General features: G+C 48.4%; 1 protein-coding gene across 1 annotated transcript in view; it reads left to right on the top strand.

Annotated features, from left to right (window-relative positions):
* Positions 1–15,678, top strand: part of LOC128980455 (fer-1-like protein 4) — a 36,911-nt gene extending 21,233 nt beyond the window's left edge. The window contains exons 25-44 of the mRNA XM_054398928.1: positions 141–314; positions 560–676; positions 1,031–1,192; positions 1,394–1,553; positions 2,634–2,737; positions 3,120–3,251; positions 4,282–4,330; positions 5,408–5,514; positions 5,686–5,817; positions 7,088–7,198; positions 7,651–7,778; positions 8,251–8,421; positions 9,508–9,662; positions 11,274–11,452; positions 12,159–12,244; positions 12,347–12,445; positions 12,710–12,951; positions 13,303–13,583; positions 14,879–14,979; positions 15,498–15,678. Of these exons, the coding sequence (XP_054254903.1) occupies positions 141–314; positions 560–676; positions 1,031–1,192; positions 1,394–1,553; positions 2,634–2,737; positions 3,120–3,251; positions 4,282–4,330; positions 5,408–5,514; positions 5,686–5,817; positions 7,088–7,198; positions 7,651–7,778; positions 8,251–8,421; positions 9,508–9,662; positions 11,274–11,452; positions 12,159–12,244; positions 12,347–12,445; positions 12,710–12,951; positions 13,303–13,583; positions 14,879–14,979; positions 15,498–15,678 (2,871 nt within the window). The remainder of the gene's footprint in view (positions 1–140; positions 315–559; positions 677–1,030; positions 1,193–1,393; positions 1,554–2,633; positions 2,738–3,119; positions 3,252–4,281; positions 4,331–5,407; positions 5,515–5,685; positions 5,818–7,087; positions 7,199–7,650; positions 7,779–8,250; positions 8,422–9,507; positions 9,663–11,273; positions 11,453–12,158; positions 12,245–12,346; positions 12,446–12,709; positions 12,952–13,302; positions 13,584–14,878; positions 14,980–15,497) is intronic.
* Positions 15,679–15,931: the final 253 nt, after the last annotated feature.

A 15,931-nucleotide genomic window follows, 5' to 3' on the forward strand; every position in this document is an offset into this window, starting at 1 on the left:
CTCCTAGTTCTGGATAGAGCAGAGGAAATCAAATCAGAGGACGGTGGAGGTGGAAGAGCAGTCTTGTGCTCTCCCAGGTTGACCTTTGAGTTGGTGAGATAACATAGTGATTCTTTGACCCATTCCCTCTTTTCCCTCAGGGCTCCCCCGAGTTCCTGGGCCAGGCCTTTGCCATCCCACAGGTGAAGCTGGTTGATGAGCCATACACCAAACCTACCCTGCAGTTCTTTGATATCTACAAAGGCACCAAAGCAGCAGGAGAGCTCATTGCTGCTTTTGAGCTGATTGAGCTGGATTACAGTGGCTATTTGGAGGTAAGGGGCTTGTAGAAAGCTGCACTGTGGTTGCCAGTAAACTTGAGGAGAGCTGTGCAGGTGAGGACCTGGCTGCAACGGGCCCACCAGAGGGTTCTTTGTTAAAAGCCTGATCTGGGTTTCAACTGAAGGGAGGCTGCAGGGACAGAGCCTGTCAGCACAGATCAAGAGGGAAGGGAGGGTGGGCATGGCATGGAGTAGAAATGGCTTTTGTCACTTGCTTTGCCCTGGCTCCACCTGTTCAGCCATCAGTGCCTGAGGATGTGGAGCCCAAGGAGCCCAATTACCTGGGAGACCCCCGTGCTGGACGGCTCATCATCCCTGAGGGCATTCGCCCACTGCTGAAGGAGTTCCGCGTAGAGGTGCGCTGTCTGCTGCTGAGCTGGCCCTGAGCTGTGCTGCCCACAGTGGATGGCAGAACTGGACTGTGCAAAGGGCAGGGCTTGGGGAGGGAGTCAAGTTTGGAACTCAAATGGGCATTTGAGGCCTAAGCAGATGCCAGAAATTGAGGTGCTTGACATGAGGGGAAACCACCTCAGCACTTTAGAAACTAGAACTGTAGGGTGGCTGGGTTGGGAGAGTGGCCTTGTGCCTCTTTTGGGTTCTGTGTCCTGTGGGGTGAGGCAGGTGGCAGCACCAGGCAGATCTGCAGGCTGCATGGCTGTGCTGTGCCTTCCATGTCCTTAGCAGCCTGGGGCCTTTTTGTTGTGCTTCAGATCCTGTTCTGGGGCCTGCGGCACCTGAAGCGAGTAAACTTGTTTGAGGTGGATCAGCCCCAGGTGATCATTGAGTGTGCTGGCAAGAAGGTGGAGTCAGAGGTGATTGTGATGTACAAAGAGAACCCCAACTTCACAGAGCTGGTCAAATACATGGATGTGGTGAGTGAGAAGTGGGGGCCATGCTGTGCCATCCTGCACCCGTGCACTGGTTTTGCTCTCCTGTGGCCACATGCTTCAGCTACAGGTCAAAAACTTTGTAAAATTGCCCACAAAGAGCAGTTTCAGCCATTGCCTGTCACTGCAAGGCTGCCTTGAGTATAGCCCTTGCTTCTGTGAACCCCATGCATGGTTCTTTTGCAGGAGCTCCCAGAGCAGGTCTACCTGCACCCTCCCCTCAGCATCTTTGTGGTGGAAAAGCGAGCATTTGGGCGCACTGTGCTGGTGGGTACGCATGTTGTGTCCGATGTGATGAAATTCTCTCACAGAGAGCTGGAGGAGGAACCGGAAGATGTGCCTAAAGGTGAGCTGTTTGGTGAGGTTTCGATGGAGGCAGCAGGCAGGTTCTGCCAGTGGCAGAGATCTTTGGGTCTTCTGCTCCCTCCTAGCCAGTTACCAAAGTCTTCTCCTGAGAGCTATAAGAAGCCAGGCAAAAGCACGGTGTGGGGTGGGTTAGGGTTGGAGGCAGGTTGTGATCCTGGTCTTGTAGCATTAGGTCCAGACTGGTGTTTGAGAAGCAGCAGCAGCCAAGTGACGAAATGCTGTCTAAGGGCTGGCATCCCTCTTTGGGGATGGCAGAGGGCAATTCCCAGACTTTTCTCCAAGGCTAGCCATAATATTTGTCTGTCCACCACACCAGCAGGACTGTTCATCTATATGGCATTTCCTTGGGGTGTCTGTCCCAGGTACTGTGTGCTTTACATTTGTAGAAAGCAGAGGAGGGAGAATGACTCATGAAGATGTCTTAGTCCATCAGTATGTTTAGGTGGAGCTACGTACTGCGCAGTAACATAGCCCTGTGGAAAATTTGTGTCTAGAATCAGAGATATTTAGCCTGGAAACAACTATTATGTACACCTTTTTCAACCCTCTGCATAGCCAGACAGGAGAGGTGTCCCCAGTGAGACCTCCATCAAGCTTTAGGGAGCTGGTCTGCTAGAATGAAGGACTGAAAGATTTAAGCTTCTCTCATATTGTTAGGTCAAGGTCTGCTCCTTGGATAATGGGTTCACCAAATAGCTCTATAATAACAATAGCCAGAGATCGTGATCTGGAAACCTGTAAATAAATACGGCACAAAGGAGAAGGAGCAAAAAATTGATTATGTGGTCATTTCTGAGTAGGAGGATGTGTCTCATAAATTTGAATTTCTGGGAGTCAGCAATAAGTATAATGATGATGGTGCCTGGTCTCAGCACTCTGTCTCAACACTGTACTTGGTTTTCCAATACTATTTTTGTAGGGTCTGCTAGCTAAAACTTTAAAAGCAATCACACTGTAATGGAGTAACAGGGAGAGTGTTCCTGTAGAATAACAAATGCCCAAAAACTAGGAAGCAGGGGCAGAAATAAATGCATGAAAACATGAAGCTCTTTCTCCTCAGCTCAGAAAGTCTCGTCCCAGCATCTTCCCTCTCAGACTGTGGTAAACATTGGCTTGGCAGCTGGTGATCCATGTCCCAGCACTCAGCCCCTGAGTCTTGTGAAGGTGAGTGATGTGCCTGGCCCAGAACATTTTGAAGTTTCAAAAGCCACTTTACCAACAAAAAAAGAAAGTTCTGAAAATCAGAGTTAGATTTCACCTACCTGTTTTGTGCTTTGGACCCAAACGTTCCTCTCTCCTACTGGCTTGTTGGCAGTGCTACCTGTCTGGGCTCTGGGGGCACTGGGAGGAGAGCTGCATTGCCTTCTGCCTTGAAAACTGCTATTTCTGTAGCAAAGTGCAACCTGGGGCTGCAGGTCCCTTTGCACCTTCTGTGCTCTGCCTGAAAGCTTAGCCTCTGCCAGAGGCTCACAGGGCACCGAAGAAGGGTGTGTGTGTCTTGGGTGATTATTTCCTCCTTCTGGTCCCTTTTCTCTGTTATTTTAAGGCTCCTTTGAAGAAAATTCCTATTGATAGACTTGTGAAGAAGGAGGATGACTACAAAGGGGAAAAACCAGATCTAGAAGAACTGGATTGGTGGTCCAAGTACTACGAGTCCCTGAAAGAGCTGTATAATCAGGTAATCTTTTGTGACAGCCGCCAGTAGAGGGGAAAGGTGGCTGCACTGCCTTGAGGAAGATGCTTTCAACAACACTGTTATAGGAGCCCTTCTGTCATGGATCTGCAGGAAGATGTGGGCCTTTGCGTGTGTCACACACACTTGAGATAGATAGGTCAAGCATCTGTCAGGTGGACTGAGCAGGCAATAGGCTGGCTGCCCAATTGATTTTGAGAACACAGCTGGGCTTTTGTTGAGACACTCATAAAAATGTGACCTTGCTAATTTTAGCTGCAACACAGAGGCTTTCATGCTGCTTGCTCTCTGTCCTTGCTCTCTTCCCAAGATATGCTATGGGAGCAGGTCTGCAGCAAAATCCTTCCTTGTCCTGTTTCCCTTAAATCCCAGTCAAAAACCCCATTACGATGATCTGGGAAGAACAAAAAGTCATTAAGGCATTTGTTGGATACCCTTCTGCAATTATGTTAATGCTGGAGCCTGTCCAGAGAAGGGCAGCAAGACTGGAGAAGGGCCTGGAGCACCTGAACCACAAGGAGGAGCTGAGGGAGCTGGGGGTGTTCAGGCTGGAGAAGAGGAGGCTGAGGGAGACCTCATTGCCCTCTACAGCTCCCTGAAGGGAGGTTGGGGTGAGCAGGGGGCAGCCTCTGCTCCTTGGTGGCAAGGGACAGGAGCAGAGGAAATGGTTCCAAGCTGCCCGGGGGAGGTTCAGGCTGGATCTCAGGAAATACTTCTCCACAGAGAGGGTTCTCAAACATTGGAACAGGCTGCCCAGGGCAGTGGTGGAGTCACCATCCCTGGATAGTGTGGACCTGGTGCTTAGGAACATGGTTTAGGATTGACCCTAAATTGGGTTGAAGGTTGGACTGGATGAGCTTTGAGGTCTCTTCCAACTGGAGGTTTTCTGTTTTCTAAATGATCTCAAGCTAGGTGTTGCTGGCTCTGCTGGCAGGAAAGCTTTGAGAATGTCCTATGCTTTGATGAGAAGCCTTTGCTGTCAGGGGTATAGGGTGACTCTTTGTGTGTGTTTCAGACACATAGTGATGATGAAGATACTGAGAATGATGACCTGAATGATCCAGGTGAGTCCTCTAGCAATATCCAGCTCTTCTGTGGGACTTGCACCATCCCAGAGGGTGGTATGCTTGTGGGAGTGGGGTCTGAGCAGGAAACAGCTTTGCAACATTGAGCAAAAACAATACCAAAAGGAGCACAGGGACTGGAGACATTATCAAGGTTGACAAAGGCTATTTCAAGTTGAAAAATGACAAACTTTGCTCAGAAAAGCTTTGCAGATTGCGGTGAAGCAAGAGCCTTCCTGAGTGAGCAAAAACCTGCAGGAAAATCAGCTGCAAGGATCATGGAATTGTCAGGGTGAGAGCAGGAAACAAAGGTGGGGTGCAGAGAGAGGATGGTGAGAGGGAATCTGCTTGTGGGATACTCACCTTGGGTAGAGGGTTCACCAGGAGGTAGCAGAAGACCAGTGAGAATAAAGGGATGATTTGAGAACAGCATTACAGCCACAGGCTTGTGTTTGCAGAGGTGTAAGCAGTGACTCTCCTAGCAATACCCTGGGGAGGTAAGACAGTAAATCTAGAAATTATGTAAATCCTATTCAAGGAGAGGGCTGGAGGGTACCTGCATGCCACTAGCACTCAAGATCTAGATAGAGTCTTTGGGAAATGGGGCAAGGATGCACCCTCTCTTTCCTTGGGTTGCTGGTGCCCCAGAAAAAGGTCAAGCTATGCTCTCTCCAAGAATAGCTGCCTGCTTCAGTCAGACATCAATGCAAAATAGCAGTCCATTGAATAAGCATCCATCCAAAGAAGAGGGTTAGCTCTCATCTGTGCCTTCCCCGACAACACTGGTGGACTGGTCCAGCCACCTTCCTCCATTTGGTTGCTGCCCACTTTTTTCTTAAACAGTAGCCATGGCAGGTAGGCAACTCTGTGCTGTTTTTTGTGTGCCATACCTTATTTAGAAGCCTGAGATGCCATAAGGGCACCTGTGATAGCTCCTGTTACCCTGACACATGCCAGGCCTTGGGTGAAAGTGAAAGCTGTTACTGGGAGTCTGTTACTTGGGGTCAGTTCATGGACAGACATTTGAGATCATGTGAGAGATCAGAGCATTCCCTAATCTTCTATTGCCATTTCTAGATGGAGTGAATTTAAACGAATCCTCTATTGACATGGAAGCAGAAGATGAGGTAGTAATTGAAGCTGAACCTGCTCAACCCAAAAGGAAGCTCATTGCCACCCTTCAGGTGATTTTCAGGGTGATAAATCTGGCCTCTTTCAAGCCTGGCCCTTAGTCCATGTAATACACAAGGGTAAAGCAGGACCGGGTAAACTGGTTGAGCCAGGGAAATGATGGGCTTCCTGCCTCTCCTCCCCTTTCAGGTGGCAGGAAAGGCCAAAAATTACTTTATTTTCAGATCTACAACTCTGAGCTGGAAAATGAGTTTGGTAATTTTGAAGACTGGCTGTGTATTTTCCCCCTTCATCGTGGCAAAGCAAATGAGGATGAAGATGGAAATGAGGACGAACATTTTGTGGGAAAGTACAAGGTACTGTGTAATGTGAATATTTGCACAGCGTGTGGACAAAAATCTTTAGGACAACCTGTATTTCAGAGTGTTGTGGGGTTATGATTTGCGCCCCCCCCCCAACCAGAGATTCACCCCCAGAATGGAGAATTATGTCCAGAATAAGTCACCAGACCAGCTCAGAAAGATTTGGAAGCAAAATGAAGCTATATTTACAAAAAGTGAACTAAATATGAAATTATATAAGGTGATAAGACACATACAAAATATATTCACTTATATTTACAACTTATCAACAATACAAGGATCCTCTTGTACAGATTTACACTCACTTGGGCAGCCCAGATGGACTGCTAGCAGCCTTCTCCCCCATTCTTTCCCTGGTACCTTCACAGAAACAATGACGGTCAGTTGAGCCAGCAGAAGGTCAAAAGGGAGATAAGGCAGCAAGCCATGCAAGCAATAGCTGCAGAAAGAAGCAGCAAAATGGACAGAGAGAATGTCTGTGCAAGCAAGTATAAGCTATCCTGCAAACACATGGGAAGTTATCAGTTATTATTATTCTGTGTCCAATCCCCAACTTTATTTACCTTTTACTTAAAGTCTCTGGAAAATTCTTGCTCTTATTTTGCAATTAGGATCTGGGCTAAAGTACCAGCTCCAAACCATAAAATGCAGCATGCTGACATCAGCAGTGCTTTGGAGAGTTCATGTGTGCGCAGAATGGCCATAGTACTGGTGGTGCCTGTTGAGGAAATTGTGAGCTGTGTTCCTTTGTTAGTTGGTAAGTGCCGCTGGTTTAGATTTTTTCAGCTCTTGCAAGAAGAAAGCACAAAGGATAAAGGACTCTTATTCTGGTTGAGGCCTCTGGGAAAGTTCAGTATGTAAAGAAGAATTACATAGCTTCACTGGCTTTAAAATTAGCAGAACTTGTTTAAAAATGGCTTCTCTCACCCAGGAGCTCTTGAAGCCTCTCAAATATCAACTGCAGAAACTGATTCAAGAAGGTACCTCAAAATCCTTTGGTGCACCATACCTTTGGTAGTCCAAAGTGCCTGGGGATATTCAGCTCTTCTGGCATTGATCTGACAGCCTGCAGCCTAAGTTGCAAATATGGACTGGCTGGGACACAGTGCTTTTCGAAAGGACTGTCCTTGTGGGCACAAGGTTGTCTGTGATCTGCATGGGGCAATGGCTCTGATTTTTGTAGTTGGCTGGTCTTGGTGGCTGGAATCCTGTCTGAAATATTCTCTTTTGTATCTAGTGGCTACTCTCAATGTCTTCTCTGCAGGGCTCCTTCTATGTCTACCCCACTGAGGAAGCTGGCATGGAGCCTAAGGTCTCCCAGGGCATTCCAAGGAACAGACCCATCAAGGTTCTTGTAAGAGTTTACATTGTTAAGGTAAGCCTCTGGTGGTGGTGGCAGTAGTACCTGGAGGTCTGTTGCTCCCTTTGGACCTTCTGCCATTCTCTGTTCAGTAAATCTGAGCAGTGACACTTCCAAAAAGCTTGATGATGGCTTGACGTCTCTGCCAGCTCAGTGGAAGTCAACTACGTCTTGTCCATGGGCAGCCTTCAATGCTTTATAGCTTCAGGAGGTGCTAAAAATCCAGATGGGTGTTTCTCAGCTCTTCTCATGTGCTTGGGATGCTAAGCAAGCAGGTGGCTGACAGCTGTGTGCATCAGTGGCTTGTTGAGTGTGGATTTGCATGGGAGCAAGTAACCTGTGTCACTGCCAGGACAGCTGCTGGAGGGACCTAACCAGTGAGCTTGAGCAGTCTCAGACCTGTGCAGTGTTCTTGGGCAGGTTGCTCTCTGCAGCTGATACATGGCAGCACCTCTTGTGTATTCCAGGCTATGAACCTGTCGCCAGCAGATCCCAATGGCAAGGCAGACCCCTATGTGGTGGTGACTGTGGGGAAGGAGCAGAAGGACACAAAAGAACGATACATCCCAAAGCAGCTTAATCCTGTGTTTGGAGAGTATGCAGGAAGTTTTACTCTATCAGGTTTAATAGGAATAGTGCAAATCTGGGGCTCAGGCTATGGCCCAGTATGTGTGGTCTTCTGTTCCTTTCTGCTGGAGAATCTCTTGCTGTAACACAAAGGTCCTGAGCATGTTTTTTGCCTCCAGCTAACACAGGAGCGACCAAAAGTGTTTTGGGTTAGGAGGGGAGCATTCCCAAGGCCTTGATTTAACAGCCAAAGGAACAAGCTAAGCAGCAACATCAGATAGCTTTCTCCCCAGCTCCAGGACCTCTAGCCAAGGGCTACTGGAAAAGTAACTCCTTTGTCTGAACATGGAAAACTGCACTCACTGAACTTACAGAGAATCAAACTTTATCAGAGGTCTTTAGATTGTTAAATACATTTCTTAAATGTGTAGGGTAATCGAAGCAGAGTATGTGCTTTGTTGCCATTCTTTGTTAATTGCACTCCCCCTATCTATTTCTAGAGTTGTGGAGCTGACAGTGTCCTTTCCCATGGAATCAGAACTCACTGTGGCAATATTTGACCATGATTTGGTTGGATCTGATGATCTGATTGGGGAGACCAAGATTGACTTGGAGAATCGATTCTACAGCAAGCACAGGGCCAACTGTGGAGTGTCTTCTCAGTATGACATGTAGGTAACGGTGTGATGCCTTAGGGCTGTCAGACCTTCTTCTTGCTGACCGTTTAAGTGGGTAACAGTTTTGCAGGACAGAGCTTGCATACACAGTACTGGGATGGGAGCCATCCAGAGAGACCTGGGCAGGCTGGAGAGGCAGGCTGAGGAGAATCTCCTGAGGTTCAAAGTGCAAGTCCTGCACCCAGGTCAGGGCAACTCTCAGTATCAATTTGATATCAATACAGGCTGGGGGATGATGAGACTGAGAGCAGCCCTGCAGAGAAGTGTGGCCAGCAGGTCAAGAGAGGTGATTCTGCTCCTCTGCTCTGGTGAAACCTCACCTGGAGCACTATGCCCAGTTCTGGGACAGTCAACACAAGAGAAATGTGGACCTGCTGGAGCACGTCCAGAGCAGGGCCATGAAGATGATCAGAGGGCTGGAGCACTTCTCCTGTGGGGACAGGCTGTTCAGCCTGGAGAAAAGAAGGCTCTGGGGAGACCTTAGTGTTGCATTTCAATATCTGAAGGGGACCTACAGGAAGGTTGAGGAAGGACTATTTGGAGTGGCAGGATGAGGGGCAGTGGTTTGAAACTGGAGCAGGGTAGATTTAGGTTGGACATAACGAAGAAATTTTTCACAATATTGATGTGATTTTGACTGCTTTCAGTTTTTCTGGCAGTGGCTAATTCTGTCAGCAGTAAGACTCATGACATCTCTTTTCTTCTGGCCTTGTTCAGTACAGATCCTTTGGTGTCTTTGGCCAGTTTTCCGTAAACTTCTTTTCTCCTACCTCCACTATTGGAGAATTGGCTGTGGACATGCGCTTGACTCCACAGCACTGCTGTATCCTCTGTCTCATGAGCTGCAGCTGGAATCGCTCCTGTTGCTGCTCTGAAGGCAACGGTTCTGTAGGGTACAAGGTTGTCTTGTTGTGGGGAGGTGATAACTCATTAAATTTTTCATTCATTAAGCTTTTGCATGCCTGTGGTTTTCTTGGTGAAAATCTGGTGACACAGGCTGTGCTGTAGGGAAGGCAGGAAAGGAAAAAAGCCTGTCATGTCCAAGCTGAGGATGTTCTCAATATTCTCCTTTCCATGCAGAAATGGCTACAACATGTGGCGAGATGCTTTCAAGCCCACACAGATCTTGGATAGTTTATGCAAGAAAAACTCTCTCCCTGCAGCAGAATACAGATGGGAGGAGGTCAAAGTGGACAATAAAATATTCAAGGTCCCTCCAGAGGCTTTTCCTGAAGGTACAGAGGCCTTTGATAACATTGACTGATCCCTTAAACAGCTGACTTTGCTCAGCAGTGGTGGAGAGAAGTCTGGGAATCTGCCAGACTTTCTTCCCTTTAGTGTCCAGACTGGCTGCCCCCACTTTGTGTTCTGCATGGCCCAGCTTTCTGGGCCACCATGGGGAACATCCTTGGTGTTCAGTGGCCTGGTTTTAGTGGATAATGGTGTTACACTGGGGGAAGATGTGATACAGGCCATTGAGTCCCACAGCATCTTCCAAGGTAGTGGTGGAGCAAAGCAAACCTGCTTGCATGTGCAGCCAGGGAAGGCACAGCTTTTTCTGGTGGCTGACACTAGCACAGAGCTGTACCTCCATCTGCTTGTGGCCACCACCAGCAGTATTCTGGTACACTTGCATCTTTTTTTCTTTAGCTGGCTTTGTCCTTCAGGGATGCTCTCTGCTTCTGGTGCCTTTGAGTGCCTGGAGTGATTCCTCACTACTATTGATTTCCTCCTTGTGGGCAACTTCTGCTTCTCCTTTGCTGTTTTTCTTTCTTCCTCACTGATGTTATAAGCCCTGAGCCAAGTCCATGGATGTCCAAGAACATGGCAACCTTTCATGCCCTCTGCCAGCAGTGATGGAGAACTACCCTGAGCACAGCCTGTCCCTGCTATGCACGTTCCCTCGAGTGGCCAACACCTGTGCAACTGAATCCAGCCTGAAAGAGAGGATGGAGCAGATATGGCTGGGTCCTGCAAAGCAGTGCTATGTAGCCTGTAGGAAGGGTGATCCCAGCCTGCCCAGAGAGGGGACCCCTGTGCGAACAGTCAACTTTACCTTCTGTTTGTTTCAGTGCTCCTGTTCCTTAGCTTTCTGCTAGCCTCTATGGCTTATGTCATGAAGGAAAAAGAAATCCTCCTCAGGACAGAACAAGGACTCTCCAAAATCCCTTTTCTCAGGTCACTGAGTAGCTGAGAAAGGAGAAAGGAGTTGCACTCCTTGTGGTCCCCTGAGAGCCAGCTCTGATTCAGATGTGGCTGCAGTTAATACCCCATGAACCTCTGCTGTGTTTGGGGACTGCTTGAGATGGTTTTGATCTCAAAGTGATCTCTAAAGGACAGGTGCTTTCCATAAGCCCAGAGGTGAGTCACCTCTTGGTCCCTGCTTTTCTTGCCACCAGCAGGATTTGGTCTAGAACTGCCATTTGGCCTCACTGTTCCAACTGAGTCAATTAATGGAGGGTGCAGCTGCATTTCTCTGCCAAGTGACAAGTGGTGCTTTCCTGGAGCTCTCATCCGTGGAGCTGTCAGCACTACCACAGAGATGGGGGGATTTAAACTGCTCCAGAGGGTCACATCTTGCACAGTGTGCCCTGGATCATTTTCCCAGGGCCATACTAAATTATTTTTTCCTTTTTCCTCTTATTTATCTTAGCTTGTTTGTCTTCCTGCCTACAGTGTTCCTCACTGATGCAGCATATTGCACTAATTCCTTTCATTCTTGTTCTTCTGCTTCTCCCTGTTTTTCTGTTGAGGTGCTTCCCTTCCTTGTGCCTGTGCCTGAAGTCCTGATGTGGCTCTTGCTGGCCAGATGCCTTCATCTTCTACCTGTCTGTGTCCTGCTGCAGAGGCTTCTGTGAGGAACAGGAGACAAGTGGCATATGAAAACTGGTCAGTGGATGATGAACATAAGGCTTTGTACGTCCTGCAGCACTGGGAAGAGATGCCAGGTTATGGGTACAAACTGGCACCAGAGCATGTAGAGACCCGGTCCCTGTACAACCCAGAGAACCCTGGTCTTGTGCAGGTGAGATGTGTTTCATTGCCCAGCCTAGACATTGCTCTAGGGAAGGACCTTCAGGGCTGCTTGTTCCCAGTCCTTTTGGCGGGTCCACTGTTGTCCTTTTGTCTCCTCATCATGGCATAAATCCCATGTGTTGCCCCTTCCTGGATCGGTGATAGGAGCTGTGTCTGTTAATGGCTGTCCCTGCTGATAAGTGAGGACTCTGTGTGTCCTTGTCTCTCATCTTGTCTTTGACCTCATGGTGCTTCTCAACACTCAAGGTGCTTCTTTCCATTGATGTAGTGGTCACAATGCTGGTGGCCCAGAGTCCTTCCTGTCTCATCAGGCCACATAGCACCGCTCTGATGAGAATGCTGTGTGGGTGGCAAGGAACCTGCTCTGCCTTCTGAGCACAACAGTTGGCAATAGTGTCCTTGCCTATCCTGACTCTTTCTCTGCTTTGTCCCCTACCGCTGCTGCTTTGGTCCCCTGCAAGAGCCCTGTTTGAAACAGACTCAGTTCAGCTGAAATGGTTTTTCTTGGCAGCAGAGCGGGGAGGGAAAGAAACAATTTTTGAAGGGTTTAAATTTTCCCTATCACATGTCACTCTGGAGTTTAGGGGGTGGAGGGAGAGCCAAACAGTGGCTTTCAGGTGAGAGCTTTCTTTGTTCCTTGAAGAGCTGAAGACTGGTCTGTCCTTTGAAGTTTCTCTGCTGCCTTCTTTCGTCAGGGTTCCTTGCACATGTGGATTGACATGTTCCCAACTGACGTCCCTGCACCGCCACCTGTCAATATCAAGCCACGACTGCCTGTCAGGTAGCACCCGTGGGAGCAGGTCTGGGGCTGGTGAGCCTCCATGAAGGGTCACTGCTCCTCACTGTGCCTGGCAGGTGTCTCACCCCTGTGTCCTTCCCACAGCTATGAACTGCGTGTGATTATCTGGAACACAGATGATGTGATTCTTGATGATGTCAACCCAATAACAGGAGAGCCTTCCAGTGACATCTATGTGAAAAGGTCTGATGGGAGCCAGAGGGAGGCCACAGCCTTTCTGTCCTGCCCCACAGCCTCACTGCCTCCTCTACCTCTGCTCCTCCCTGCCCCAGCAAAAAGTGCCCCCGCATTCTAGTCAGACTCAGTATCTCCAAAGATGTTGTTCAGGTGTTGGTCCTGTTTTGCTCTTGGAATCTTCCTTTCCTGTATCCCATGGGATTCAGCTTTTCTGCTCTGCCTTTGGGGCTGGCTGATGGGGTATAGGAGATAATTGAGTTTCTCCTGCAGCTGGATAAAGGGTCTTGACCATGACAAGCAGGAGACTGATGTTCACTTTAACTCCTTGACCGGGGAGGGAAATTTCAACTGGAGGTTCATCTTCCGCTTCAACTATCTCCCGACCGAGAAGGAGATCGCCTACAAGAAGAAGGACTCTGTTTTCTCCGTGGAGGAATCAGAGTTTCGGGAACCAGCTGTTTTGGTCCTCCAGGTCTGGGATTATGACAGGATTTCAGCTAATGACTTTCTAGGTATGGTGTGAGCTGCTGGAAGTGGGGTGACCTGTCTCTCACCTTGCTGGAGTGTTACAGTATTGGACGTGTGAGGAGACTAGGGTGGGACATAGTAAAGGAGTGTACAACAAGCAAACCAAACTGGCCACATCAGAGATGAGACAAGACCTGTGGCTTCTGCTTCTTACTCTCTGACTCTTGGGCTGCTCCTTTCTTATGCTGAGCTTCAAATTCTCCTTCTGTAAATGTGCAGGATTCTACTAGATCATTGCAGTATCTGGGATCTACTTGTGGTGTGGAAGCATGGCTGAGATAGAAAACCAAATGGTGTGTGGGGCTCACCTCAGGCTTTCTTCACTGTGCCTACAGGCTCCATCGAGCTGAAGCTGCATGACATGGTGCGGGCAGCCAAAAGCTCAGAGCTTTGCACCATCAGGATGGCCAAGCAGAATGCTACACCTCGCTTCTCCATCTTCCGAAACAAGCGCATGAGGGGCTGGTGGCCGTTCATCAAACTCAAAGATCAAGAAGATGAGGAGAGAGAAGAGAGGGAGGACAAGCAGAAAGAGAAGAAAAAGAGGAAGAGCAGATCAGTTAAACCAGAGGACTTGGAGTTCACAGACCCTAGTGGCAACAAGTACCTCCTGACGGTAAGGCAGGGTTCTGGCACAGGTGTTTTGTCTCTGCCCTATCACGGCAACCTGTACTGCAGCAGTGACGCTTCTGCCCAGGACTTTGTGCAAGGTCCTAGAGACTTGTCTCATTTGCTGCAAGCCCCACGCTTCATCTGCCCAGAAGTGCCAGCTGCAGTGGCATGCAGTTGGTGTCCAGCTTCCTGTTTTTCTCTGAGCTTGCCAGAGAGCAGGGCTCTGAGAGGGAAGCTGTGGTAGTTTGAGCTCTGAGTTTAGGAGCTCAAATGATAATAGATTGAAATTCCTCCCCCTGCCCATCTCCCTTTTCTCTCGGCAGGGTGGAGAGAGAGAAGAAAGGAAAAAAAAAGGGTAGGGGAAAGAAAAAAATAATAAATTCGTGAAAGAAATAGTCTGAAGTTGGTTTGGAAGTAGGAGAAGTAAATTTTTTTTCTTTTTTTTTTACAAAAGGGAAAGGAAAAAATAATTTTATATATATATAGCAGGGGGATTCACAGAGGTGAGGGATGAGGGTAAGCGGGGAAAAAAAAATACAAAACCAAGCCTGGATGGCCTTGTGTTCCCCTGGATGTCGGTGGATTCAGTTAGGAGAGAGAAAGGGCCCCAGCTGCATGGTCCGGTGCAGGAGACAGTGACAGCAACAGCAGCAGGAGATCTTCTCGAGTGGACGAGGCAGGAGAGAGAGCGAGCAGCAAGATGTCCGCCCTTTTTATAGGCTTGCTGGACAGGAAGGGGGAGTGGAATAGACCACCTTTAAGTCAGGGGACCACCTTCTCCCAGCAGAGGAGGGGCCAAGCTCTCCCCCAGATTAAGTTTCTTTTGTCCACCTGGGGCTGGGTTCTTCTCAGGTCTATCCAGGATGGGTGTGCTCCAGCACAGAAGCAAAGGAAAATGTTCATGGCTCCCCATCAACCAGACAGAACAACAACAAAAACTTGTCCTAGAGTCTTTGCCCACCCCAGACAGGCAAATACCAACTGTTGCAGGGCAAATTCAGTGCTGAAGGCCGTGTTAGTGGACTGTTTATCCCCAACGGTAAGTTCTGCTCAGTGCCAATGTGGGAGGCTGCAGACAAATCCAAATATCTGGAAAATGCATTATCTGCAAAACAGTTTCTGGCCAGGCCATCGTTTCTGCTGGTTGTGAAATGAGAGTCTGTAGGTAATGTCTATAAGAAAAGTGAATTGCTGTGATCATCTTGCAAGTGGGACTGGAAGAAAACTACTCAGTCCTGGCAGCAGGTATGGTTAGCAAACTGGTGTGCAAAGCAACACACAGACATGTTTCCCCTTCAGGGTAAGGTGGAAGCAGAGTTCCAGCTGTTGACTGTGGAGGAGGCTGAGAAAAGTCCTGTTGGTTTGGGCCGAAAAGAGCCCGAACCCCTGGAAAAGCCAAAGTGAGTATCTGTGTTATCACCTTTGACATGCTTGGGCAGTGCTGTGTTTTCAGCAGCTGTTTGCATGGGGACAAGGGAGAATCTGCTTGTCAGGAAGCTAATAACAATCACTGATACTCTGAACAGTGGGGTCTGAAGGATGGGCTTCCAGGGCCTCCCAGAGCTTGAGTGGGACCCTGGCTCTAGCATCTGTGCCAAGGCTTCTCCCAGTGAGGCATTCAGGGCAGCTGTGCCATAGCATTGCTTATAAAAACAGGGCAGCTCTGGTTTAACCCTGTGAATGCACCATGAGCCACACGGCTGCACAGCAGCTCTGCAGTGCTGTCCTGAGCTCAGGTCCCACTGTCTCTGGTACTTGCACAGGCACTGTAGTTATTGCAATTCTTAGGGTGATTGTGTCTCAGAGCAGCAGAAAGAGCTGGTGAGCCACGAGGGTGGCAGGGCACCAAAGAAATGGGACCAATATGCTGCTCTGTGGATTGAGCCTGTGCTTAGCTATTTTTCCCTTCTTCTTCCAGCCGGCCAAACACCTCATTCAACTGGATTGTGAATCCCATGAAGACTTTTGTGTTCTTTATCTGGAAACGGTATAAGAAATACATTATTGTGCTGTTCATTGTTGCTCTTCTGACCATCTTCCTGGTTCTTTTGATCTACACCATGCCTGGATATATCAGTGAGAAGATCATCAATGGATAAATGCTCTTCAGCACAGGACTACTTGAACAGGGGTGATCATTGCAGGAATTGAGACTGAACCAGCAAGTTTATGGAAATCCTGCTGTGTCAATGTGAGCTGAAATTCCCCCCACACCGACAATAACCAGGCTAGCTCAGTCAGGAAGTGAATGAGAGCTGTATTAATAAGCAGATCTACAATTTATGATGAAATGCAATGAATATGTACAAATATACAGCATTCGCAACATTTACAAATATATATGCAATCAAC

The sequence above is a fragment of the Indicator indicator genome, unplaced genomic scaffold (genome assembly GCF_027791375.1).
Source record: "Indicator indicator isolate 239-I01 unplaced genomic scaffold, UM_Iind_1.1 iindUn_scaffold_194, whole genome shotgun sequence".
Taxonomy (NCBI): Eukaryota; Metazoa; Chordata; class Aves; order Piciformes; family Indicatoridae; genus Indicator; species Indicator indicator.